The sequence below is a fragment of the Mchenga conophoros genome, linkage group LG18 (genome assembly GCF_057382185.1).
Source record: "Mchenga conophoros isolate Kocher_MC1m ecotype Shallow Benthic linkage group LG18, M_conophoros_male_GT1.1, whole genome shotgun sequence".
NCBI classification, from domain to species: domain Eukaryota; kingdom Metazoa; phylum Chordata; class Actinopteri; order Cichliformes; family Cichlidae; genus Mchenga; species Mchenga conophoros.
Genome location: NC_140543.1, coordinates 20,537,112 through 20,562,066, shown reverse-complemented (window position 1 = coordinate 20,562,066; position 24,955 = coordinate 20,537,112). Strand labels below are relative to the sequence as shown.

Below are 24,955 nucleotides of genomic sequence, written 5' to 3'. Positions count from 1 at the left end.
TCAGTCCTGCACACTGTCTTGGAGTACTTCTAACCAATTTCAATCCATACAATGCATTTTCAGGACACTTGTTGATTTCTTCATGTTAACTGCTGACTTCAGCTCATTCCACATTTCAGTTGGATCAAGCTGAAGACTTGGTTGCAGTCTTGCTGCATGACCCGCACCTTCTTTTTTATTGCTATAATTTAAAATTTATTCATCAAAGTACAGCTACAAAAACGAGCCCAAAGCATGATGTCACTACTATATAGCTTCACAGATGAGTGACGTTTCCTCTTCTGAAATGCAGTGTTCTTCTTTCTCCACAGGTAACACTGTGTTCATGAAGATGAATGTGTGAGGGGGTTTTAGCTGCTTAAAGGTTACCCACTGTGACCTCCCAACCCCGGAATAGGTGCTTTCCTCCATTTGCAGTAGGAAATCTGTCCGATTGTGGATTGGTTGTGTCCATACTTATCAACAACTCTGAAATCTTGTTTGTTTTTATCGTAAAACACTTCCACAAACACATGTTGGGAAGATTAGATTTTTTTTCTGAATGTTTTTTTAGTAAACACAGGCTGCTGACTCATAGCTGACTCGCACCCTGCTGACTGAAAGCACCTGACTCTAATTTCACCTTTAAATTAATGGCTAATCACTGAAGTTCACACACATGTGCGTCTCACAGATATGGAAGATTGGATTTATTTATTATTATTTAATTACCTGCTTGTGGATATAGTGTTAAAATCAGAACATGTTTTAGTTCATGGTTATTCAATAATACTAAATAACAATTACAATAATGATTCTTTCTGTAAATCTTGGTCTTAACAGATTAACTATTTGATGCATTTCTTATTACATTGACTGTAATGGCACCATAATGAAGTGTCATAATCCAGTTTTTAAGTTTAATTTAACCCCTTGGACAGATACTGATTGACTTTCCTTCTTGATATCAGACCACGTTTTATTGGCATTTTATTATCACTATTTTATCATGACAATAATAGTCACCTGACTGTCATTATCTTAACTTGGGGATTTCCAAATGAAGCATGAACAAACACTATACTGTGGTCTCTTTGTAAATGTTCTTCATGGTGGGTTTAGTTTGCTACATGTTTATAGGAAACATAGAGCATTGTGATTGCTCTGTGGCAAAAACAAAGAAACAAAACAAAATCCATCAATGTGCAATCTACATTTTTTTGTTGTTTAAAATGTATTAAGGAATATTTTTTTCTTATAGTCCACAAATGCTTTTTATTGTTTTCAAGCTTGACCGTAAACTAACCATGTCTTTAGATTCTTATAAAGAGTTAAAGCAGTTATCTTGTTGTAACATATTTAAAGTGAAAAAAATAAATTAATTAATCAGTGAACAAAAAAAGTGTAAACCAGCAGGTAGTATGCAGGAAAAAATATTTATTCAATGATTCTTAGAATCAAATAAATAACAACATGTTCAACATTTGAAAATAAATAGTCCAGAATAAAATAAATAAATAAATATCATTTTCAAGTCAGTAAACACAGTTAAATATAAGTCGTCAATTTTAAGATATGAGTTAAGTAATTTATGAAACTTTAAAGTATATTGAAGTGTTTTCTGTCACAGCAACATTAACTGACTGTCACCGTAGTTTCTGTAATTTCTTTCTGGAGCCTCTTGAGTATTGTTCTGGAGCTCAGTGACGATTCATTTAGTGTATTCATCAGAGGTCATGTATGCAATCACTCGGTTTATTGTGATGGCACGGACCTGGAAGCCCTTCAGCACTTTGCAGAGGTGAAGTCTTTGGTCGAAGGAGGTTCCGATGTTTGCAGCAGCCTTAAAGAAACACAGAAACATTATAAATGATTTGAAACATTTATGTAATTAAATTTTGTTTCCCTAACAAGCCTAAAATTTCTTTTTCAAAATATTAATGAGAAAGACCCGAAGAAGTGTGAAATCAAGCTTGATTTAAAAATAAATAGATCTCTTACCTCCCTTAAGGTCGAATCTGATGCCGGAAATATTCCGAAGCAGTTCTGTTGAGAGCAAAAAAATTCTTATATGATATAAATAATGTAAATGTTGGTAGTTTGTGATTTCTCCTTTGTTAAGATTTTAAAATTTATTTTAGTACCCTGGCAAATCACAGTACGATAAAACAACATTCAGAGAGTAATTTTATGAAAGAGTCTGCATTTATTTATTGAGAATTATGTAAAATCACAGTAAAAATGATAATAATTGTGTACAATCACATACCTTCATGAGTTCCCTGAGACTGAACAGAAGAGTACCAACAGGCTGCGCTGCGAGAAATTCGTCATAGTACCTCAGATCCTCCCGAATGTTTTTCAAACATGAGCTCTAAACACAGCAAGCACAACCACAATAAATGTCAAACATCATTTTAGATTTGCTTGGAATTATTTGGCTTCCATGTCTAGACCTTAACATGTTTATCAAGAATATAAAGTAAAGAAAAAAATGATGAAGTGGCACAAAAACCTACCTGATCAAATCCTGATGTAGTGATTTCTGAGCATGCTGATCCCTGTGGGGGAAACACAGTTAAGTAATCAGAGGCACAGCTAAAAAAGACTTATCAAATGTTTGTTATGTCTTGTTTCCATTTCACAATGTATCCTGAAACAAAATGGAAGCAATCTGGTATTTAAAGTGGGTACCTGTGGTGCACACGCTGATGGTGTGCTGGTTTTTTTGTACAGCTCCATGTTCTGCTTCGTGCAGTCAATTCCACTAAACAGGGTTTTCTGTTTGAGGACAAGTAATATTTAATAAAATGTAAACTGTAAGAAAAAAACCCTGTGGATTTGCATTCGTTGTAGGCCTACCTGGTTGAGTACATCCGTGATGTTCTGGAGCAGTGTTCTTGCGTATAATACACAGGAGTCTTGCATTCCCATCAGTGGCACAGATTGGCTGATCTGCCATAAAGGACAAGTGAGCACTAGGAGCAGCAGTGCAGGAGTGAAGTCTAGAAAAAAAAGAGAAAAATTAGATAACTGTAAAATATCTCTTGGAAGATTAGACTCTTCAATCATGATACGTTATACTCACAGAGCTTGATGAGGGGCATCTTGGTTCAGAGTGGTAAGCTGTGTTCTTTGACTGTGTCTGGCTGAGCAGTGTTTTATATTCAGACTGATGCAGGGAAATCCCTGCATCAGTCAATGGAGCAGATCCACTGTAAGTTGAAAGTGTGGGCTCAAAATTGTGTAGTTTCCTTTCTCACCATATAACCGTGGTTTGCTGAAACTAATGTCTGTTCATTGTTCGATTACCAAAGAAAACATATTGAAAGTTCATCACATATGCTCTTTTAAACTTTGATTGTGCACAGTTACGTCTAATATTTCTCAAAATATTGATCGCATCTAAGATACCATTAATCACAACTAAACTTATATAGCCTTTTAAGGATGAAAAATAATAAAAGAAAAAGGCTGAAACATTTTTTTATGTGACAAAAAACTGAAAAAAAAACAAAACCAAAACCACTCTAAATGGTCACATTTTATTCAGTCTTTATTAATAATCATGCTGGTATTTCAAGCCAGCAGGATATATATATATATATATATATATATATATATATATATATATATATATATATATATATATATATATATATATATATATATATATGTATGTATATGTATATATGTATATGTATATATGTATGTATATGTATATATATATATGTATATGTATGTATATGTATGTATATATATATATATATATATATATATATATATATATATATATATATATATATATATATATATATAAAAAAACACCCAGCACGCCCCTGCGGGCGGTTTATCCTTCAAGCTCGGGTCCTCTACCAGAGGCCTGGGAGCTTGAGGGTCCTGCGCAGTATCTTAGCTGTTCCCAGGACTGCGCTCTTCTGGACAGAGATCTCCGATGTTATTCCCAGGATCTGCTGGAGCCACTCGCCTAGCTTGGGAGTCACCACACCTAGTGCTCCGATTACCACGGGGACCACCGTTACCTTCACCCTCCACATCCTCTCGAGCTCTTCTCTGAGCCCTTGGTATTTCTCCAGCTTCTCGTGTTCCTTCTTCCTGATATTGCTGTCATTCGGAACCGCTACATCGATCACTACAGCCGTCTTCTTCTGTTTGTCTACCACCACTATGTCCGGTTGGTTAGCCACCACCATTTTGTCCGTCTGTATCTGGAAGTCCCACAGGATCTTAGCTCGGTCATTCTCCACCACCCTTGGGGGCATCTCCCATTTTGACCTCGGGACTTCCAGGTTATACTCGGCACAGATGTTCCTGTACACTATGCCGGCCACTTGGTTATGGCGTTCCATGTATGCCTTGCCTGCTAGCATCTTGCACCCTGCTGTTATGTGCTGGATTGTCTCTGGGGCATCTTTACACAGCCTGCACCTGGGGTCTTGCCTGGTGTGATAGACCCCAGCCTCTATGGATCTTGTGCTCAGAGCTTGTTCTTGTGCTGCCATGATTAGTGCCTCTGTGCTGTCTTTCAGTCCAGCTTTGTCCAGCCACTGGTAGGATTTCTGGATATCAGCCACCTCCTCTATCTGCCGGTGGTACATACCGTGCAGGGGCCTGTCCTTCCATGATGGTTCCTCGTCTCCCTCCTCTTTCTTGGGTTTCTGCTGCCTGAGGTATTCACTGAGCACTCGGTCAGTTGGGGCCATCTTCCCAATGTATTCTTGGATGTTCGTTGTCTCATCCTGGACTGTGGTGCTGACACTCACCAGTCCCCGGCCCCCTTCCTTCCGCTTAGCGTACAGCCTCAGGGTGCTGGACTTGGGGTGAAACCCTCCATGCATGGTAAGGAGCTTTCTTGTCTTTATGTCAGTGGCTTCTATCTCCTCCTTTGGCCAGCCTATTACCCCAGCAGGGTACCTGATCACGGGCAGGGCGTACGTGTTGATGGCCCGGATCTTGTTCTTACCATTCAGCTGACTCCTCAGGACTTGCCTGACCCTCTGCAGGTACTTGGTGGTTGCAGCTTTTCTAGCGGCCTCTTCATGGTTCCCATTCGCCTGCGGGATCCCCAGGTACTTGTAACTGTCCTCTATGTCTGCAATGTTGCCTTCTGGTAGTTCAATCCCCTCAGTTCTGACTACCTTCCCTCTCTTTGTTACCATCCGACTACACTTCTCCAGTCCGAACGACATTCCAATGTCATTGCTGTATAGCCTGGTAGTGTGGATTAGTGAATCGATGTCTTGTTCACTCTTGGCATACAGCTTGATGTCATCCATGTACAGGAGGTGGCTGACAACTGCTCCGTTCCGTAGTCGGTATCCGTAGCCAGTATCCGTAGCCAGTCTTGTTAATGATCTCACTGAGGGGGTTCAGGCCTATGCAGAACAGCAGTGGGGACAGAGCATCTCCTTGGTAGATCCTGCACTTGATGGTGACTTGTGCTATGGGCTTGGAGTTGGCCTCTAGTGTTGTACGCCACATCCCCATTGAGTTCCTGATGAAGGCTCTTAGGGTCCCATTGATCTTGTACAATTCTAGGCATTCCAGTATCCAGCTGTGGGGCATTGAGTCATAGGCCTTCTTGTAATCAATCCAGGCAGTGCACAGGTTGGTCAGTCTGGTCTTGCAGTCTCGGCTGATTGTTCTGTCTACCAGTAGCTGGTGTTTTGCGCCTCTGGTATTCTTGCCAATTCCTTTCTGTGTCCCGCTCATGTATTGACCCATGTGCCTGTTCATCTTAGCCGATATGATGCCTGACAGGAGCTTCCATGTAGTACTGAGGCAGGTTATTGGTCGGTAGTTGGAGGGGACCGGTCCCTTCTTGGGGTCCTTGGGGATCAGGACCGTCCGGCCTTCAGTTAGCCATTCCGGGTGTCTCTCGTTAACTAGCAGCTGGTTCATTTGTGCTGCCAGACGCTCGTGGAGTGCAGTCAGCTTCTTCAGCCAGTAGGCGTGAACCATGTCGGGCCCTGGTGCTGTCCAACTCTTCATACTGGAGACCCTTTCTTGGATATCTGCCACTGTGATGGTTACTGGACCCTGTTCAGGGAGGTCGCTGTGGTCTGCCCTCAGATCCTCTAGCCACTGAGCATTGCCGTTATGGGTTGCATCCTTCTCCCATATGCTCTTCCAGTATTGCTCCGTCTCCAGCCTTGGTGGTGCTGTTCTCTTATTGTTCCCTTGCCACTGAGAGTACACCTTTGCTGGTTCTGTGGAGAACAGCTGGTTTATTCTCCTGCCTTCTATCTCTCTGGTGTACCTCCTCAAGCAGCTGGCCAAGGCTGTGAGTCTTTGCTTGGCAGTTTCCAAGGCCTCAGGTATGGACAGTTTGCTGTATTTCTTATGCACCTTATTTGTCGCACCTTTCTGCAACTCCGTTAGTTGGCTAACCTCCCTCCGTGCTACTTTGATCTTGCCCTCGAGCCTCCTTCTCCATGGAGGGTACTGCCCCTTGTCGCTGTTCAACTTGTAGCCAAGCATCTCACTGATCACTGCTGCCGTATTGTAGATCAGCTTGTTAGTGTCGGTAATCGTGGTTGTAGGTATTGCCCGTAGTGCTGCATTAACATCATCGAGCAGACCTTCTGAGGGTACTTCACGTAATTGAGGGTACTTCACGTAACATATATATATATATATATATATATATATATATATATATATATATATATATATATATATATATATATGTGTGTGTGTGTGTGTGTGTGTGTGTGTGTGTGTGTGTGTGTGTGTACTTCCTGAGATACTTTGTTTTGTAATATTGCATTGATTTAATTTTACTGTTCCATTTTTGGGCTTTTTTAACAGCAATGTCCCAAATTTTGAGAAAAAAAGTATAATGAAGGCTTATAATAAACAGTTAAGTGATCATTAGTTTTTGCCATAGATTATTTTCCCACTGGTTGTAACTATGTAACACTAACCAAGGTTATTTTTGTCACCACGGCTTTTTCCCCCGTTGCTGGCGGTAAGTCCTTACAAAACTTAAGTGTCAACACATCACACGTGAAAGTGTGAATGTGAATAGAAACTAGACGGTGCCCTCGCTTCCTTCCTTGTGTAGCCTGCAGTCATTCAGTTGCAGTGTCAAGGCGTGATGCTTTCCTTGGAACGTGTGGATTTTTTTTCTTCTTGTAAATTCAGAAAAAAAGCAAATTAAATCTCATGAAAGTCGACACACTTGAAACATTTATTACGGAATCATTTTTTTCTGGTCTTTTTTTTTTTTTACAATCATTATAGAATACATGTGTTCATGAATCAAGGAAAATAAAAAAGTGACTTTGTGTTAAATGACATTCTTAAAAAGCTTAGAATTAAAACACTAAAACACAACAAGGCATGTTGTTAATCCTTTTAATAAAGTATATTTTAACATTTACATACATAAACATTTGAAACAGATAAAATAGATAAACGCTTAGGCTGCGATTTATTAATATATGTTTTACATTTGTGTTTACCATCTCTGATCATTATTAAATTAAGAAAATGGAATTGCATATTTCTATTAAGAGACTATCTGTGTGGAGATGCCTGTTCCTTTTTACAGCTTTGTGTAAACTTTGAAAAAAAATGAACTTTTTGTGTCTTCTACTGAGCAGATCATCACATTTGACAAATACAGATTTGCCCAAATAAAGGTCAAAATACTGTCCAGTAAAGCTCTAAATGTCTTTAAAGGAGGTGGAAACTGTAGCAGCTATTTAATTATATTAAGGTTTGAGTCTTAAAGATTTTTTTAGGAACTTTCTGGAAAGCAGTTGCTTAAATGTAACAAATACAGAGTACTTATCGTTTCCTATTATACCAGATCAGGTATGTGATGCTTGATAGTGAATGAGAGTGATAAACGGCAATGTCACAGTGCTTTTAGTGAAGTGAACGATATACAAGTGAACAGAGCATTTCTAAGAACCCTGTTGATTATTAGAGCCAAACAAAAGACCTCAAGATCTCAACTCATCATCCTTTTTCATAAAAAAAAAAGAGACACAAGGCATGGTGGTGCTCTCTCCAACCCAGCCGTGCCAAAATCATTGAGTGCTAAATAAAGATCAGGGACGGAATCAACTCGACTCCCCTAATTTTATGAAATATGACGGGGACAATCATGCTGAGTGGAAGTGGAACGCCTGCACAAACTCATCTGTCAATACTGAAATTGGTGATCTTACACATGTAGATGTTGTGTTTTGAGGTTCTAAGATGTGGCGCAACGTATCACATGTGTCTTAATACTACTCTATATGCTGCATTCAACTCTCCAGATACAGTGAGCACAGATGAAGTTTCATTAGCAACACTGGTAGCAGTCCGTAGAGTGGGAAATCGGACGGCGTGCATACAGACACATGTGTAGACAAGGTGTTTATTTAGAGATGCCTTTCTCTGGCTGGTGCCGCTGATGGCTATGTGCATGCCTGCCATAATAAACAAGAAGAAATATGTTAAAGTGAGTCCAGGACATACTGTGAAGTGACAGCGCTTCCAATACCTTTGACAGCTAAGAAGCTGAGGTGGAGAAAAACTGTGGTTCACCTGGTGAGGTCCTCTATGTCCACTAGCATAGCGTCCTGCTCCACATGCAGCTCATCCCTCATCAGCAGCAGCTGTACCAGCTCCTCATTTAGACCTGTTTGAAGATACAAATCCAGTCTTTGAATGTTTGTTTCCCTTGTATGATTGTATTTTATCGTGCCAAGTGTGTGCTTTTGTTGTGATGATGTTAGACAGAAATGTGTTAAAAAATAGGAAGTGAGGAAGAGAAAAACAATCCCGAAAGATATCGTATAAATTCTTAAGTGGACTGAATGTCTTTTGATACTTTATTTGATAGAAATAATAGCATAGATGGCATGAATAAAAATATTAAAATCTGATAAAGTACAGATCAGGCTTTTGGCTTGGTTTTTAATAACTAATTTGTGTCTTTATGCGTGAGTCATCTACTCACTCTGAATCTGTGAATGCAAATCATTCGTGATGACTTGCAGCTGTCCAAGACTCATGTCTCTCATGTCCCCTTGCCTCAGATTCCTCTTCATTAAACCCTCACTGATGTGGGGCAAATGGGGAAGCTGCTCGCATAAGCACACACAGACGGGAAATTACTGCACGTCAAAATGTGTCAAACATTTGAGTGTAAATAAAGACTTAAAAAGTGTTGTTGATTATTAATCAACTGGATCTCTGGATTTTTACATGACGCAGCCTCTAACTGCAACTTGCAACACGTCTGTTCACCAGTTTCAGGGGCTTTCTCATGGTAACATGCGCCCACGTCTCACGTACACATAAAAACTTGAGTGTTGACCTTTTCATGTGCCTATGTAGTTTTATTATGTCATATTTACTGAAACACCAACTTACATTCCATTTTCACTTTATTTTCCTTGATATTTTAGTGCCCTTAATAATTTCCTACATTGAATTTTCCATGGAAGAGGGAATTAAGACCTCTGTGCATAAAACCCCTCTGACTCACCAAGTCAGCCACAGGTGAACGTCTGTGAAGCTGAATTTGCCTCTCTACCTCCACCTGCATGCGGGCCATGGGTCGAGCCAGAGCCAACGCCACCCGGGCCTCCTCTTGCAGCCTTCGCTGCACTCGCCAAAACCCACCGCAGTCATCTAAAGGATCTGAATCCTCCTCTCCAGTATCCCGGTCCGACAGAGATGAGCTCTGCTTACTCTGTATAGGAAGTGAGCGATACTGTGATGCAACAACAACTGCGGTCACCTCACGAGTGTAGTGGAACAGAAACACACATAAAACCCACATATGGTGACACAGAGAGACTCGGACACATACCACAGGTGACAGCGGTGTGTCTAGGCTGGTCTCTGTCCTGCTGTCTTCAGCATCGCTGTCCTTGTCGCTGCTGCTGTCATTAACAAAACACACCTGCAGGTTCACCCCACTCTGCAGCCTGAGAACACAAATGCAATATTCAGAGGCGCTCAGATCGCACCCGTTTTAGTCAGAATCACACATTAGAGAGCACAGGCCAATGCTGTTTGCACACAAGAAGCAAACACCATTTAAAATGCATATAAGCATGAAAAGTGGTAAGGCAAAGAGTGAAAACAGTTCATCCATTCTCTTCCGCTTAGTGAAAACAGTCACTTAAAAAAAAAAAAAAAGACAGCGTCAGAAGAAAGTTTCACAGTTTGCTTATGAGTTGTGATTCTGAGGAAGACCAACTGGATTTTTACACCACAACACAAAAAGTCATTTGCATTTGTTTAGTTTCTTGTCTATTTTCTTTGTTTTCATTTGTTTAGGGCAAAACTTATAAATGCATTTGAAAAAGTGAAAATCAGACAATAAAGGTTATGTTTGAGTTATTTCATTTGATGCTTAGCTAAGTCTACAGGCCTATTTAATCTTGCTGTGTGTTACGCTTTGGTGTCCTGCCTGTCAATGTATCTGAATTTTGAAGTCTGTAACTCAGTGTAGCAAAACAAAAATTTCCTGATTTTTCCAGCTGTTAAAGCTTCCCAAGATGTTGCTTCATTACAATGGCGTGGTCCACACATTCATTCTCATATTAACTTATAATTAATCTAATCAACTGTTTTTGCTGGCTAACACCTGAATGCGAAATTGGCTAACAATAATTCACATGATATTAATTCATTTTTGTTGACATTTGTTGGATTCACATGTCAGTGATGCAGTCTGGGTACACATTGGTTAGGGCTGGTCAGTTCACCTAAAATGAACCAAAACCAACATTTAGAACCTCTAACTGATTTAATCTTACGAATGTCGGTTATTTTTAAAAATTATTTTTATTTTTCTGTCAATACAGAATTCGTTTAAAGCACACTCTGCCCTGTCCAGTCTGCCACATGGAAGCATCATGTAGGAAAAGTTAAACATAGGGCCAAATAAAATTAATGTGTCCCTTATTTGGAGACATTTTTGGCTACAGGAGAGTCAACCTCAAACAAAAAGAAGAAAACTGAGAGAAAAATGGTTGAAGCGACTAACAGAAATACCGCCAGTATATTTCAACACTTGGAGCACAACAATATTACATTAGCTAACTGCTCAAGCTTTAATTAATATTAAACATTTAGTTTAGCGGCATATTTACAATAAAAAACCTAATTAATTAATCGCAATCAAGGTAAAATGTTTCAATTCAATTCAATTCAATTCAATTTTATTTATATAGCGCCAAATCACAACAAAAGTCGCCTCAATGTTTGCCCATTGACTTTGAATTTCTGCATATATTCATATTTCCAGTGGTTCCTCCATATTGGAATTTTTGGCACATCCCAAAAATTGTTTAGCTAGATCCAAAGATTTAATCACAGATATGGAAACAGCATAGTAAAGCATAAAGCCTTTTATTTATTCAGATTTCTGTTACTTTAGGTCACACAGCAGGTTAGGATAGTATTCATTATGAAACAATTCATCCAACTTTACAACAATGTGAGCAAAGACTCTTTTTCCCATTTCATAAACAAGGTCTTTAAAAATGGTCGGTAACATCTCTTATACAGAAGTGAAGGAAAAAAAACCTTAACCTCAGCCTTTCCAAGGGTTCAAAACACCATTTATTCAATTCCAGATCATGATACTGAAAGAACCTAACAACCCAAAGTAACCTTCCCCTACACTAAGACAAAAACAATTACTTAAACAACACCTCACTAACTCTTTTTGGAATTTCCACCCTAAACTACACCCCGTTACACCTTTACCTCCAACGGGGGAGGGGGTCACATGCTCAATTCCACCAATTGTAGCTGTGGATAACTGTGTCAGGCATTACTTCTTCTTTCGCAAGCTGACGAAACTACTTTCTCAAACATCTACAGTAACGAAGGACAGCCCCACTGTGTGACATAAACTAAAGCCAAAAAGCTACTGGAGGTCAACTGGTGTCACGGAGAGAAAGAGTACTGATGTAAGTGCTGCGGCTTTGGTTAACCACGGGGAGTCTGTCATAATGCAAGTCGTTCCAGTTGCATTACATGTTTTTCTATCCAAAACTGCAGACGTGAAATGTCATTTCCATGGAAACTAGTATGTTATTTGATTTCTATCAAATATAGTACTATTTACAATGATATTTTATAAGAAGATATAAAATATTCTCTAAGTAAGTAAAAAAATTACTGATCAACTTATTTTATTTGCATTGCAAAAATAAACAACAAGTCTGACAAATTAAAAAAAAAACATTGAATACTAATGTTTAAAAAATAAAATATTTGGATATTTCGGATATTTAAAAAAATATTACACTGTCCTTTTATTTTTATTATTTAATGATTTAACGGGCAGGTTGGTGGCACAGAGTTCGAAGAGAGCTGTCTGATTTGAGAACATCATGTCTGAACTGTGTCCCACCATGAAGCTGGGGCATCGCTTAGTTTCTGTGTGGGCAGCTCATCATGCAACAGAGATTAACCACAGTGCCATGCTCTACGTTCCCATTCTTTCCATACTCTCTAGATAGCCCAATGTCAGTCCCTTTAGACTGACTGTAAACATAACTGTGGCACTCCGGGAAAGCTTTCACTTTCACTTTGCATGTCTGTGACTTAAATGACTCACTCTCATCCTCTGTTGTTGCATAGTCCGTATGAAACCAGCCATGATAATTAAACGTACACACAACTCCAGAACGTCACTGCTTCTAGATAAATTTCTACCAAGGAAAACTATTCCACCTCCCTAATTTGTTTGTTGTAGTTTTCAGCTAACAGTTGTTAGTCAACAAATGACGTAATCTGATGATTAATCCCCTCTCCTGGCTGTAAAGGTCTTAACCCTTTAGCACCCAAGTATAATACAGGTTAAGTGGAGTTATTTTGTACATTTTCTCTGTAAAATCACCAGATAACTCTCATTACTGTGAATCATTTGAATTTCCTCTCCCAAAAATGGCTGAGGACTTACAGTAATGTAAAATGCAGGTAATAAAACCTAGGCGGAGCTGAATTTTATGTCCTTCTTTACACTGCAGTATTTTGTGAATGCTTTTTGCTACAATGATACACTAAATATCCCCCCAAAAGCTCTTCTTCTCTTCTTTCTGAAACCATTTGAATTTTGTCTCTAGCAGAAATGGTAACCGAGTCAAGGTCATTTGAAAGAGCTTGTAAAATGGGCCCTCCACAAGGCCTATTGTAAATAAAGGGTTAACTTAAGGTGCTTCCATGATACAGTTGGCATCTCAGAGACGCGGCCAACAAAATAAATAAATACATACATAAAAAAAATATTTTCATGAGAGCTAGACTTTAATATGAAAAGGCTTTGTGAGAACTGAGAGCTTCAGGAAACCAAATGAGTTTGATGAAATTCAGTTCACCAAATTTCAGTGATTTTTTTATTTTTTATTTTTATTTTATTGTACATCACTGCGCTCGGAAGATGTTCAAATGCAGTCAGAATGACATATAAAGCCAAAAATCTATCACATTATTACTGTTACTATTCAAAATGAACCATTCTCTTCTGCTTGCTCACACATACACTCAGTCAAACGCACCGAGACGAAGGGCCGTTCTTGCTGCAGCTGGTGTAGATGACTGGCTCATCGTCATAGAAACTGCCAAGGGCAAGTTTCTGCCTGATGGACTCTCTCTCATTCCTCTGGGCCTGCCACAAACAGAGAAACGTGGAAGCACAAAGAATATTAACACAGACGAGGCTCCTGTGCTGCCGTCTCTCTCTGCTTGATTTGCCAAGTGGGTCGCTTATTGACAAGGAAGACTGATGAAATTCATAAACAAATGCATAAATTCAGGTAATACCAAAATGAGAGGACACTCTCATTTCTTCTAATCAACTATAAATCCGGTTACACCCGATTAAGAGGGAAAATGTGATGAATTCACATCTACCGTCTACTTTTGATTCCATGTATGAATATGAGTATTAAAACATTCATTATCTGCTACTACTACCAGCTGACAGCCTGTCCAGGATTTCTCATCTGATGCGTGTAAACAGTAGTATTGAAATAGATGTATAGAAAATGATTAAACGAATGAATCTGGCAGATGCAGTCCTCATTAACACTTCAGAGAAACGTACTGTTTCAATTCTGAGAGACAGTGCACATAATTTTTTTCCCCCACAGGCCAGGCCCAGAAAAGACTGAAGAATGAAACAAGAAATAGGTGTATCTATCCAGTTATGTCAGTGCATCTGAATGCATTTTTATTAAAGATCTTTGTTCATTACAATCATAGGATTGTAGTGACGGTGAATCATCCATAAATGGCTTCTTTCACTAATTTATGCATCACATTTCATCATCAAAACAGCAGGTACTATTTAAACTGGTTAAAAAAATTCCATTGCATTCTTTTAGTGCTGCTGATTCAAAATGCCGTGTCACTGTGGGCTGGTGTTTTACAGCTTCCTCTTCCTATGTGACTAGTTTCTTTTGACCGACGTCCCATTTTTCATACTTTTTGTTTCACTTTAATGACATTGGATCTTTATGTTCTGCCCCCTTTCCCTCATCTGTATTTCTCATTCTTTTCCCCTTTAACCTTTTGAGCTTCCACACCCGAGCCTTCTGTCTCGTTTCCTTTTATTTCACTTCATCTCAGCTTTCAGTCTGTAGCTCCCCCTTTGAACCGATTTCATTTTTTCCCCTTGGATCCTCACAACATGATTTTCTATTCTGGCATCAAAGGGAAAGTATTTATATATGATGGATTTGAGCCAAAAACATCTGCTAAAGCTGCCTGAGTTTGTGTGTGCTCTTCGGAACCACACATAATAACACTTTTCTCTTATGTTTCAGCGTTTGTACTCAAAATAGCTGCAAAACTGATACATACACATACACACACCACTACACCCTCTTTTTTTGTGACGCATCCTTAGATGAGGATGTGACGTAAAAGCATAAATGAGTTCATCGCCATCATTCTCCAAACCAACGCTGGCCCCTGCTCACCCACTTCAGACATACAGATGCCCTCCTTACTAACAAAATGACTACACGAGCACATGCACCCCCACAAGCCCAAAATTGTACCCCTTATAAAGAATGTACATGGTATGATGAATGCAAATGTAGAAAGATTTTAGTTCCTATTCAAACAAAAGATAGTATAACATACAATGATATAGATATCAATGATCTGAGATGGAAAATTGTGTCAAATCTGACTGAACAAATGCAGGAGCATACATATTACACAGATATATTCGAGCACAACCACATACGAACACGCCCACTCCCTTTTCCACTCATCCCATACGGCTGATTTATCTACAGCATCACACCCATGATGGATACCTATCATGTATACCTTTAAATAGCTTGTTAAATGCTACAGACCCATCAGAATCACACACTAAATGCAAGCAAATACAAATCCACACACCTGGTAAATGCGTTTCTCTTGGTGCACCATCCTTCAGCGCATCGTACTAAAACAGCCGTCCTGCCCTCCTCTACACTGCAGTGAAACTAGACCCAGGAGACCCTCTCTTATACCGCAGCTCCGTGCAGGAGAGCGAGGGTGGGAGGAAGGGATGACAGAGCGGGGAGGGGAGAGGCAGCAGATAGGGGAGGGTGGGGAGACGTGGGAGCAAGAGAGGAAGGAGTGGGCAGCGACGGAAGCAGAGGAGGAGAGAGAAATCAAGGGAGGGGAAAGAAGAAGCTGCTCAGTGCTGCCACTGCTTTCCTGATCTGTTATCTGTACCTCCATCTTCCTCTATTTTCTCTCTTGCCTTCTCCTCTTCACCTTTCCTTTACTGGAAGGAGAGGGACAAATAATAAATCTGTGTTTCTGATAAATTGAGGCAGACATTTTGGATCTATAAAAAAAATGGCAGGTGGACTAGGCTAGAAGGCCTAATGGATGAGAATGCAACAAAATACTTAGAGGCCATAGCTGGTTCTCTAATAGATCAACATCTGATTATTGGCCTTACACAGCGTAGTAGATTTATTATATTTGTTTTGTCTTCTGGAGGAATTTCCTACAGCCTCATCCCACATCAAAGGTACAAGTGTAATGAGCCGTAAGAGGCATAAGGAAGCACATGACGCATTTGTCCACATGTGCATAAACAACCAGTGTTGCACACACACACACACACAGGCTTGCAGTTAGTTCCCACAGTGCAGTTGTTCACTGATTAAATGACTAAAGACTGAGTCATCTTCCTTCTTTCATCAACATCAAGCCAAATATTCTCAGTCTCTCCATGCCAGGAATTTTTGCTTATGGAAAATATGCTGCATATATATATATATATATATATATGAATGCTGCATGCATATAAAAACAGTTACAGAACTGCATATTGCAAATATGGCAATAAACACAGCCTGTTGTTGCACTTGTCTTTTACCCAAATTTAATTTTTTCCCTATAGCCCATTCCTTTTTATTTGGAGAAGTCTCTTCAACAGCTACAAGAGACGTAGCCATCAGAATAAGTGTCCTCATTTATTTCCATGTGTGGATCAAACAACAGACACAGTGAATCACTCACAGAGATGCTGGACAGCCTGGTTCTTGCTACACTGTAACAGTGATCTGCCTGTGGTGCAAAGATATCCTTAAGCTCCTCTGCCCAGCTGTGACTGTTTACCATGCATCCTAGTCTTCCTCCCTGATGCTGTGCATCTTCCCACCAGTGGCACGTTGTGGCCTTTCTAGTGAATACGTCTCCCTCCTCTTCCTCATCCATGTCCACATCATAGTCCTCCATAAAGATACAAAGTAGAGTAGGCGGAGCAAATTTTAGAGATGGAGGAGGAGCTGAGAGATCTGGTCGGGAATCTAGCCAGACATAAACAGGAGAGGAATACAGATCTTTGACCAAAATTAGTTGTTTAAATGACGGCTGTTCCAGTCTATTTAATGCACGGTATCTTAATGTTTCCTGTGGTAGCATGGATAGAAAAAAATAGATTATATAACAAAATGAGATTTAAAAAATGTAGAATTTCAGTCTGATTTTAATCCTTTCATTAAGTTCATTTAAACAAAGCCACAAAATAAATCTATAGCCTGATACAAACATCCAAATTCTTTGTCACTAGTAAAAAGATAAAGCAAAATCCTGTGTACTACAAAACGCTCACCTTGGCTAAAGAGATGAAACCACTTCTTTAAATGATTGAATAATTTAACCAGCTGCAGCAAGACACACGCAGTGTTGCATGAATGATCTACTTGATTTCTTGTTCTGGAGCTCTGGACCCTCCAAGTAGCGTTTAGAAAATGAAGTGGCTGAACGACAATGAGCATGTCTGGATTCAGAGTCCAGCATTACACGTCGTTCAGTTGTCACGTGTGGTTGAATTTCAGCGAAGTGCGTACACACAGTCACGGAGTGCCCAAGGGGGAAGAGCACTGTAAAAATATATAGGAGCAGACAGAATAGGGTCTATATGTGCAGTGGGTGAATGGGATTTATGCACCAACTTTTTTTTTTGCAAAGACAAGAAAAAAAAAATAAATGTGTTCCATAAACAAGAACTAAAGGTAGCCCTCTAGTGACTTTGATTCATTGTCTTAGTATAAGCTCTAACAAGTATTGACGGGGCTTGCTATGAATAGGTCAAACGTTTGAACAATAATTCAGTTTGGCGTTTTAGAAAGGGGTGTACCATGACAACCAACATGCTTAGGACTGTGCATTTCACCATCATTAAATGACCAGTCTTTTGTAGTGGGGGGGGGGGGGGAAGAAAAAAAAAACCCCACACACACCAAACACATGAGAACAAGTTCACAGTAGAAAAATCTTTAATTTTCATCATCATCATGCTCCGCGAGAACACAAGATTTTCTTAGAACAATTCAACCATTACCAAATTCACACCAACAAGAAACCCTTAGCACTTACAGCTCTGCTTAATTCAGTCAGGGACCTCCTTGACCTCTGTACTGAGGAAACCTGGAAGCAATTTGCAAAGGGAAGCCTGAATGTGTTTGGAATCTAGATTTAAAACCTGCTTTGGCCATGTACTTCTGGTCATCGGGGAGTTTCTTAGCCTTTTATACAACATATGGCTCAAAGGGGAGCTTGTCAAATGGAACATATGGTGCTATAGGGGCTGCAGAGGTTTCTGGGCTGACAGGGCTTGGGTAACTCAGTTTCACAGGGGAAGCTGGGTAACTTGGCATAGCAACTGGGGTAAATTGAGACCAAGTAGGTTGCTTTGGCAAATTTGGTTTTTGTTGGTATGAAGGCTTTCCAAAGAAATATTCAGTCTCCGGGTTGTAGTAGTAAACCTGAGTTTTGTCAGGGATCATTTGCAACTGTTGGACTGGTGGAAGGTAGTGCATATTAGGAAAATGTGCAGGGTAATAGGCAGGGCTCTTGGAAGGAATTTTGTTGCCACTAGGTCTAACAGCCGTAGGTGGTGCCACAGTGGTTGTAGCTGGTGGCACAGTGGTCTTCACTGGGAGAAAGGAGGAGTAGTAGTAGGGGTAATAAAAGTTATATGGGTAGTACAGAGGGTATGAATATCCAGGTGGCTTTGTGTGAGGGCGAGTGGTAGTTGGGTTAGTTTTAGCACCTGGTGCCATCATATGCATGTAATAGTTATACCAGTAGGAATTATATAGATTAGGATAATAGGGCTGTTTTGCTTGTCGTCTTGAGCGATGGAAGTGCCATGGCCTGAGAGAGAAAGGAAATTTCCTGGACTGTTGAACTGGGCAGATGAATTCAACTGCCATCCCCCGCCAATTCATTGGCAACACATATCTTCCATTCTGAAACAAAGAAACCAAACATGTTTTGGCCTGGGTTTGTTTTTTTGGCAAATTTAGCATCAAGCAGTTATACCAACTCTAAGTTTGAAGAGATCTTTTTCAAAACTACCAAAAGAAAATATAGAATTCATCAATTAGTGCAGATATGAAAACCACATTCCATCAAGTCCAGGTCCTTTTAAAAGGGAAAAAAAAAAAAAAAAAAAAAAAAAAAAAAAAAAAAAAAAGCGAAAAAAAAAAAGCAGCATACCTCTGTTAGCACACTGCAGGCATTATATGGGACATTTAAAACTAGTCCCAGTGCGTTCTGCTGCATTGAGAAACCACAGCTTTCAGGCACATGCTTCAGTGGTAAGGGTTGTGCATTTTCTGAGAGAAGGAGAAAACATGCCAGTATTCAATGACAGTTTTTAAAAACCGTTTTGCATACTTATAATATTTTTTCTACCTATGTGCAGTTGTAGATCAGCAGCACCAGGCCCCATGGCCTTCAGCTTCATCTTGTTCTCACTACAGTGTAGTGAAGAGTTTAATTGCCTCCATGCTGCTTCATTAGCAGTGTCATTCTTCAGCTTTGATCTACTCTCTGCTTTAGGAAGAAAGATATCCCAACACAAAGTTAACTGCAACAACCTTTGCCTCAAGTGTACCGAGCATATCAAATTAGCAGAAACAGCCAAGTGTTACCTGTGATGCTTGACTGATGCAAGTCAACTTGCAGCAACGCATGTCCTGTGGCAGCTGCAGAAGAAGCAGGTCCTGACTGGGATTTAAGCCTTTTTCCATTAAAGAGAATGCTTCCCTTTCTTCCATCTTTCACTGCAGTCTCACTAGATCCCTCATGTTTAACTTTTTTGCCCAGCACTTGCAAGTTTAAACAAAGGGCTAAAGAGCACAGGAGTAATGTGACTGCCACAGTTTGACATGCTCTACATCTCCCACTTCTATCACCTCCCATAGTGGTGACACAGTGCAGATGGAAAGCACTTCACAGCGATGCAGAACAACTAAATCACAGCTTCTGATGCTGTCTGCAATTTGTCACCAGCTAATCAACACAGTTACAGTTTGCACCTGTGGCCTCATTAAGAGCCTTTGGCAGCTGACTCTAGTGTTGTCCTGGGATAAGTAGAACATTTTTTATGGAGCATGAAATGCGTGGAATTCTATAGTCTTCATAACTCATGAGTTTGCAGACAAGATTATCCTATTTAGATATACTGTAGACAAGTGTAGGCTCTGTCTCTTGTTAAACTAATTTTGGTTAAAGTAAAATTATTCTCCTTTGGAACATAAGTGAATTGAATAAAGAAAAATTCAAATAAGTCTAGGTAGGTTATTCCAATGAGCTTAAGAAACTCTTCTTTGACTCGATTAATAATCAAATAAAAGTTCTCAGTTTCAAGAATTACAGTAGTAAACACCATCTAACCGTAGCTTGAACACTGAATGACTGAGCAGAGAAGAGTTTTATAAGATCCTGTAAAAGAAAAAGAACTGAAAAAAAAATTGAAATGCAGCAGTTGTGTAGTATTTGCTTCACCATTTAGTTACATCTTTACACCATATATGCATTTGTCAGAATGCATGCAGAAGTATGAAACCAGAAGTACAAACTAGTAATTTCATCATGGTGCCACTTTATAAATGCCTACCCAATAAAATGCTGCAATAAAGCAGAAAAAAACACTTTGTAGCAAATAACCAAACCACAAATGTGATTTAAAAAATTCATACAAAAATTGACATCTCATAATATGTGTTGTTTTTAATCAATTGCAGGTTAACAAGTTAAAAGAAAAATGAAATCACTTTGTAATTTGCATTACTAACATTAATATCTGAATAAACCTGTATGTGCAAAGTGTGCCGTTAAAATATGTCTGTGAAGGTTCTCAGTCATCCAGATCATCATAGTCAAAGGAGCTTGCAAAGAAAAGCGTCTGGACTTCTTTAAGTTACTTGAAGACGTTTCACCTCTCATCCGAGAAGCTTCTTCAGTTCTAAGGTCAAATGGTGGGGAGTCCCAGATTTAAACCTAGTGGGAGTGACCCCCCACAGAGGGACAAAAGGACCCCCTGATGATCCTCTAATCGCCTGAGCCAAGGTGTGAAACTGGGTGTGGGTCCCAATCAGCCAGAGTTTCAGGTGAGCTCATTGTGAAACCTGGCCCCACCTTATCATGCGAATTCCTGAGGTCAGATGGCCCAGGATGTGAGTGGGCGTTAAGGCGTCTGGGGAGGGAACTCAAAACTGGATTATGGATTATAGACAGTTGGTGTCGTAAACCACCGCCTCTGTTCAAAGATGGTCGCTGACAGTGGACATAGATGGTTTCTTTCACTCCTCTTTCAAACCATCTGTCCTGTGAACAATGTGAACATTGGCATCCTCGAAAGAGTGTCCTTTGTCCTTAAGATGCAGATGGACTGCTGAGTCTTGTCCTGTGGAGGTGGCTCTTCTGTGTTGTGCCATGCGCTTGTGAAGTGGCTGTTTGGTCTCTCCAATGTAGAGGTCTGGGCAGCAAGGAATGCCCAAACCTCTTTAATGTGCCGTTAAAACGCTTGTTTGCAGAGCTTGGCAAACTATTACAAACAGCTAACTGAAAGAAAGGATGGGCTCAAACAACTCCAAGAAAAAAAGAATAAATCCAATGTGTGGCCTAAGGTGGTGGTTATGGTAAATGGACTGGTTTAGTGTATTTCAACGCTACTTGAGCACTTTATACAATATGCCTCATTCACACCCGCCCATTCGAGCAGTTTTTATTCTAAGCTTTGCAACATTGCACTCCAATGGATGCAAGGTACTTATAATGGAATATTTGGCATGCAGACTGGAGCAGCCAGGGACTGAACTACCAACTTCTGAATTGTCGGATGACCACCTTTGCCTCCTAAGCAACAGTCACCCTGGTTATTTCTGATTATCTGTATTTACAAATTGTGTTAGTTTGTTTTTTCATTTTTATTAAAAGGAACAAAATGAAGAGTGTAAAGAGAAAACTGGGAGGATGGGGCAAAATAGAAATTGTCAAAAATGAGTCAATATTTTTTTATTGATTAATTGAATCTTTATTTTGAACATGTTGAAAAAGTACAACAACATAGAATTAAACAAAGACAAAGCAAAACAAAAGGAAAACGAGCAACCACAACTACAAATAACTTTCATGTTCAAAAAGGAGCAGGAAGAAGCATAAGCTTATTTAATCCCACCCCCTTTCCACTATCTAGTAATCAATAGACTGCAGAAATACCTCCTTGCAATTACATTATATGTCACATGTATTTTTTAAGAGAGCGAGAGAGAGACAAGCAACAAGCTGTTTTTTTCTGACTTGTTTTTTTTCCCCCCGGTGCCATTTGAGTAAAACGGATCTCTTGAAGGACCCAGCATGCCAGGTAAAGGACCTGGTGTACAACTGTACATGATTAAGTCCTGTAAAGATAGTCCATTTGCTGCTTTGACTAAGTTGGAACAGCATAACAGAACATTGCTTTTTATTAGTAAAAAGCAAGCTTAACAGTTCAGGCTACATAAGCCCAGCATAGTGCAATAAAATAGTGACTTTCCAACATTACATATCCACCCGACCCCCCTTTGTTTGGTGGGTGGTTGCAGACAACAGGGACATTAATCATTTAAATTTGAGCCCCCAACATCCAAATATCATCAAGTCTGCTTATTAATTCCAATCACCTTTGCACTAAATGCTCATAACATTTATGATTCTTGAGTTTGAATCTGTGGTGCTGATTGAGTTGAGCTGTTGAACAAAGAATTTCAAACCAAGAACTGGTGTTATTTAAAGCCTTTATTATATTTTCGTCAAACTATGACGAAAGGGCATTAACTGAACTTGTTGATGGAAGTGTGGAAAATTGTGCGACTGAGCTTGAGGCAGCAGAGTGTCTGTGCTTCCGCTTTCCAAGTCTGGATTAGGATTGCTTGGATATTGAGGAACAAATTGAGGGAAAGGCACAACATATTGAGGGAGTACGGTGTCCGAGCTTCCAGTAGCAGCCGCCAAATCTGCATTAGGGTTGTTCGGATATTGTGGAAGAGGGACAAACTGAGGGAAGAGAGGATACTGGGAGAGGAAATGCACATTGGGTGGACGCTGCAGTGAGTGGGGATAAGCGTCAGCGTTAGTTGTGGTTGCAGTATCTGCTGGCACAGGTAGTGGAAAGGGCAAAAGAAAAGGTGGACCAACTGGTTTGTAACCAGGTAAGAGAAACTCTGGAGGAATGAAGGATTCTGGCTTTGCAGTGGTGGTTGGGGCTGCTCTTGTGGCTGGAAGTGGGGGATAAAAGTAAGGATAGAGGGGGGGAAAGGGTGGAGGGTATTGCTGGAATGGGGGCATTTCTGACTGCTTAATGGGTTCTGCAGGATCCGATACGGGAACTGAAGGATATGGATAGTGCATTTGTTGTGGAAAGAAAAAGGGTTGAGGAACATGGGCATACAATTGGTCTGGATTTTTGCTAGTGTAGGGCATCTGGGAGTTTGATGCGGGGTCCTGAGGGGTTTGAGAGGCAGTCGTCATAAGAGCTGGTGCTGCAGGTTTGGAACACCAAAGGGAGATTGGAATACCCTGCCACCGCATTGGAAGCACATAACTGCCACCCTTTAAAACAAGAAGGAATATCAGGACTTGCGTGTTACCAGTCAAGGAGTTAAAGTTATTTACCCCCTTTTAAAAGAGCCATAATTGTTAGAGATCACAATATTAAGTGTTTATGTTTAGCCAAGAGACCGTTCCAAACCCATGACTAGCAAATTAAAGCCTCGGCCATCTAAGGAAGATTTTGCATAATTTTAATTTACTTTTGATAATTAAAAAAATAATCCTAAAACTAGCCAATTCTAACAGCAGGCTGCCAATTATTCAAATATAGCATAAGACTTAATTTCAGTTAAAATTACCTCTTGAACCACACTGCAGCCATCATAGGGAACCTGCATAACAAGTGACCGTAAGTTCCTCTGCATGTTGTAGCCACAGTTGGGAGGGACCTGGCTCAGAGGTACTGGCGGTGCATTTGCTATGGGAAAAAAAGTTTACATGACGATGCAACCAAATGGACACTTTACAAAAAAAAGAAAAAAAAGAAAGAGCCCTGCTTGCTTACCTTGGTCCACTGCTAGCTCTGACACTCCTCTTCCCGCTACCCTGAACTTCATCCGATCCCCACCGCACAGCAGCAAAGGTACCATGCGCCTCCATGCTGCTTCTCTGGAACTGGTGTCATACGTTTGGCCTTTTGACCAGCCTGACGTGGGGGAAAAAAAAAAATCAAGAAGAGCAAGTTTTGCAATTATGCACAGAGGCATAGAGCTTTTAAATAAAAATGCAAGTACATCTCCAAATAAGCACGCTTTTCCTGCAGCCAGTGTCCTTACATAAACTGTGGACCTGAAGCTTACCTATAAAATCTGCTTGATAGGATTCCTCCACGGATGAGTTTGTAGAGGCTTTCCCATATTTAACCTCTGACTCCAGGCCTGAGCCTTTCCCGACAGATTTTCCGAATACGACTTTCCCCTTTCGTGCACCTAACGCATCGGCCTCTTTGCGCCCTCCTCGCCTCTCTGTTTTCGTTAGTCGGTAACAGTCTATTGCTTGCACTAAATGGCACATCAGAATAACAGCTACAGCACAACAAACGGAGGCACGTCTCCCTTTTTCTCTACGCATCGTTTAGCTGTGCGTGTCTCCTAGAAATGTTAAGAGCTGGAAGGCGAGACTTCGCCATGGCTATTTGTGCGGCAGCAAACAAGCCAGGTGCTGCCACAGCGAATCAGAAGCCGCTGCGGGGACATCAACGGATTCTCTAATTACCTGCACTATATGCACCTGAGTAATGTCTAGTTAACATTTTATTCTTAACGGGCTTTGTGTGTGTGTGTGTGTGTGTGTGTGTGAGTGAGTGAGTGAGTGAGAGAGGGAGAGAGAGAGAGAGTTTAATTAAGACACACAGTAATAATTAATGAGGTAAACTAAAAAAAATAAATGCACAACCGCTGTCCCATCTAAAAATAGTATTGCATGTGTTCAGAAACCTCTGCTACTCATAAATGGAAGGCGCAAAAACAATTTCGGTCACGGAAGCGAGTTTCAGCTGCAGTTTCCAAGCTGACCAATGAAAACTGGGGATCAACCTCTTACGTGCTTAGAAAATATCGAGAATTTGAACATCTACGATGCCATG

At 40.2% G+C, this 24,955-nt stretch overlaps 4 protein-coding genes across 6 annotated transcripts; all 4 read right to left on the bottom strand.

The window, feature by feature from the left end:
- Positions 1 to 1,484: 1,484 nt before the first annotated feature.
- LOC146553654 (interleukin-12 subunit alpha) lies at positions 1,485 to 3,415 on the bottom strand. Its single transcript, XM_085254518.1, has 6 exons — positions 2,842 to 3,415; positions 2,674 to 2,760; positions 2,499 to 2,540; positions 2,249 to 2,353; positions 1,981 to 2,025; positions 1,485 to 1,822 (listed from the first exon to the last, which is right to left on the bottom strand). Exons 1-6 carry the CDS (start codon positions 3,049 to 3,051, stop codon positions 1,691 to 1,693), a joined length of 621 nt encoding a protein of 206 aa, XP_085110644.1. The 5' UTR covers positions 3,052 to 3,415; the 3' UTR covers positions 1,485 to 1,690.
- A 3,930-nt stretch (positions 3,416 to 7,345) lies between these two features.
- LOC146553653 (schwannomin-interacting protein 1) lies at positions 7,346 to 17,241 on the bottom strand. 3 transcript variants are annotated; one of them, XM_085254733.1, is made up of 8 exons: positions 17,099 to 17,241; positions 16,603 to 16,793; positions 13,527 to 13,636; positions 9,818 to 9,935; positions 9,491 to 9,697; positions 8,960 to 9,083; positions 8,501 to 8,638; positions 7,346 to 8,426 (listed from the first exon to the last, which is right to left on the bottom strand). In XM_085254733.1, exons 2-7 carry the CDS (start codon positions 16,720 to 16,722, stop codon positions 8,541 to 8,543), a joined length of 777 nt encoding a protein of 258 aa, XP_085110859.1. In that variant the 5' UTR covers positions 16,723 to 16,793; positions 17,099 to 17,241; the 3' UTR covers positions 7,346 to 8,426; positions 8,501 to 8,540. The 3 variants fall into 3 exon arrangements, with proteins under 3 accessions (XP_085110859.1, XP_085110858.1, XP_085110860.1); XM_085254732.1 differs by having other exon boundaries at positions 8,545 to 8,638; positions 17,099 to 17,239; XM_085254734.1 differs by lacking the exons at positions 16,603 to 16,793; positions 17,099 to 17,241 and adding an exon at positions 15,385 to 15,542 and having other exon boundaries at positions 8,545 to 8,638.
- A 503-nt stretch (positions 17,242 to 17,744) lies between these two features.
- Positions 17,745 to 19,760, bottom strand: LOC146553652 (uncharacterized). The gene is made up of 4 exons (XM_085255770.1): positions 19,428 to 19,760; positions 19,189 to 19,329; positions 18,991 to 19,109; positions 17,745 to 18,740 (listed from the first exon to the last, which is right to left on the bottom strand). Exons 1-4 carry the CDS (start codon positions 19,696 to 19,698, stop codon positions 18,018 to 18,020), a joined length of 1,254 nt encoding a protein of 417 aa, XP_085111896.1. The 5' UTR covers positions 19,699 to 19,760; the 3' UTR covers positions 17,745 to 18,017.
- A 2,782-nt stretch (positions 19,761 to 22,542) lies between these two features.
- Positions 22,543 to 24,860, bottom strand: LOC146553651 (uncharacterized). The gene is made up of 4 exons (XM_085253897.1): positions 24,171 to 24,860; positions 23,876 to 24,016; positions 23,670 to 23,788; positions 22,543 to 23,370 (listed from the first exon to the last, which is right to left on the bottom strand). Exons 1-4 carry the CDS (start codon positions 24,439 to 24,441, stop codon positions 22,561 to 22,563), a joined length of 1,341 nt encoding a protein of 446 aa, XP_085110023.1. The 5' UTR covers positions 24,442 to 24,860; the 3' UTR covers positions 22,543 to 22,560.
- Between the last annotated feature and the right edge of the window lie 95 nt (positions 24,861 to 24,955).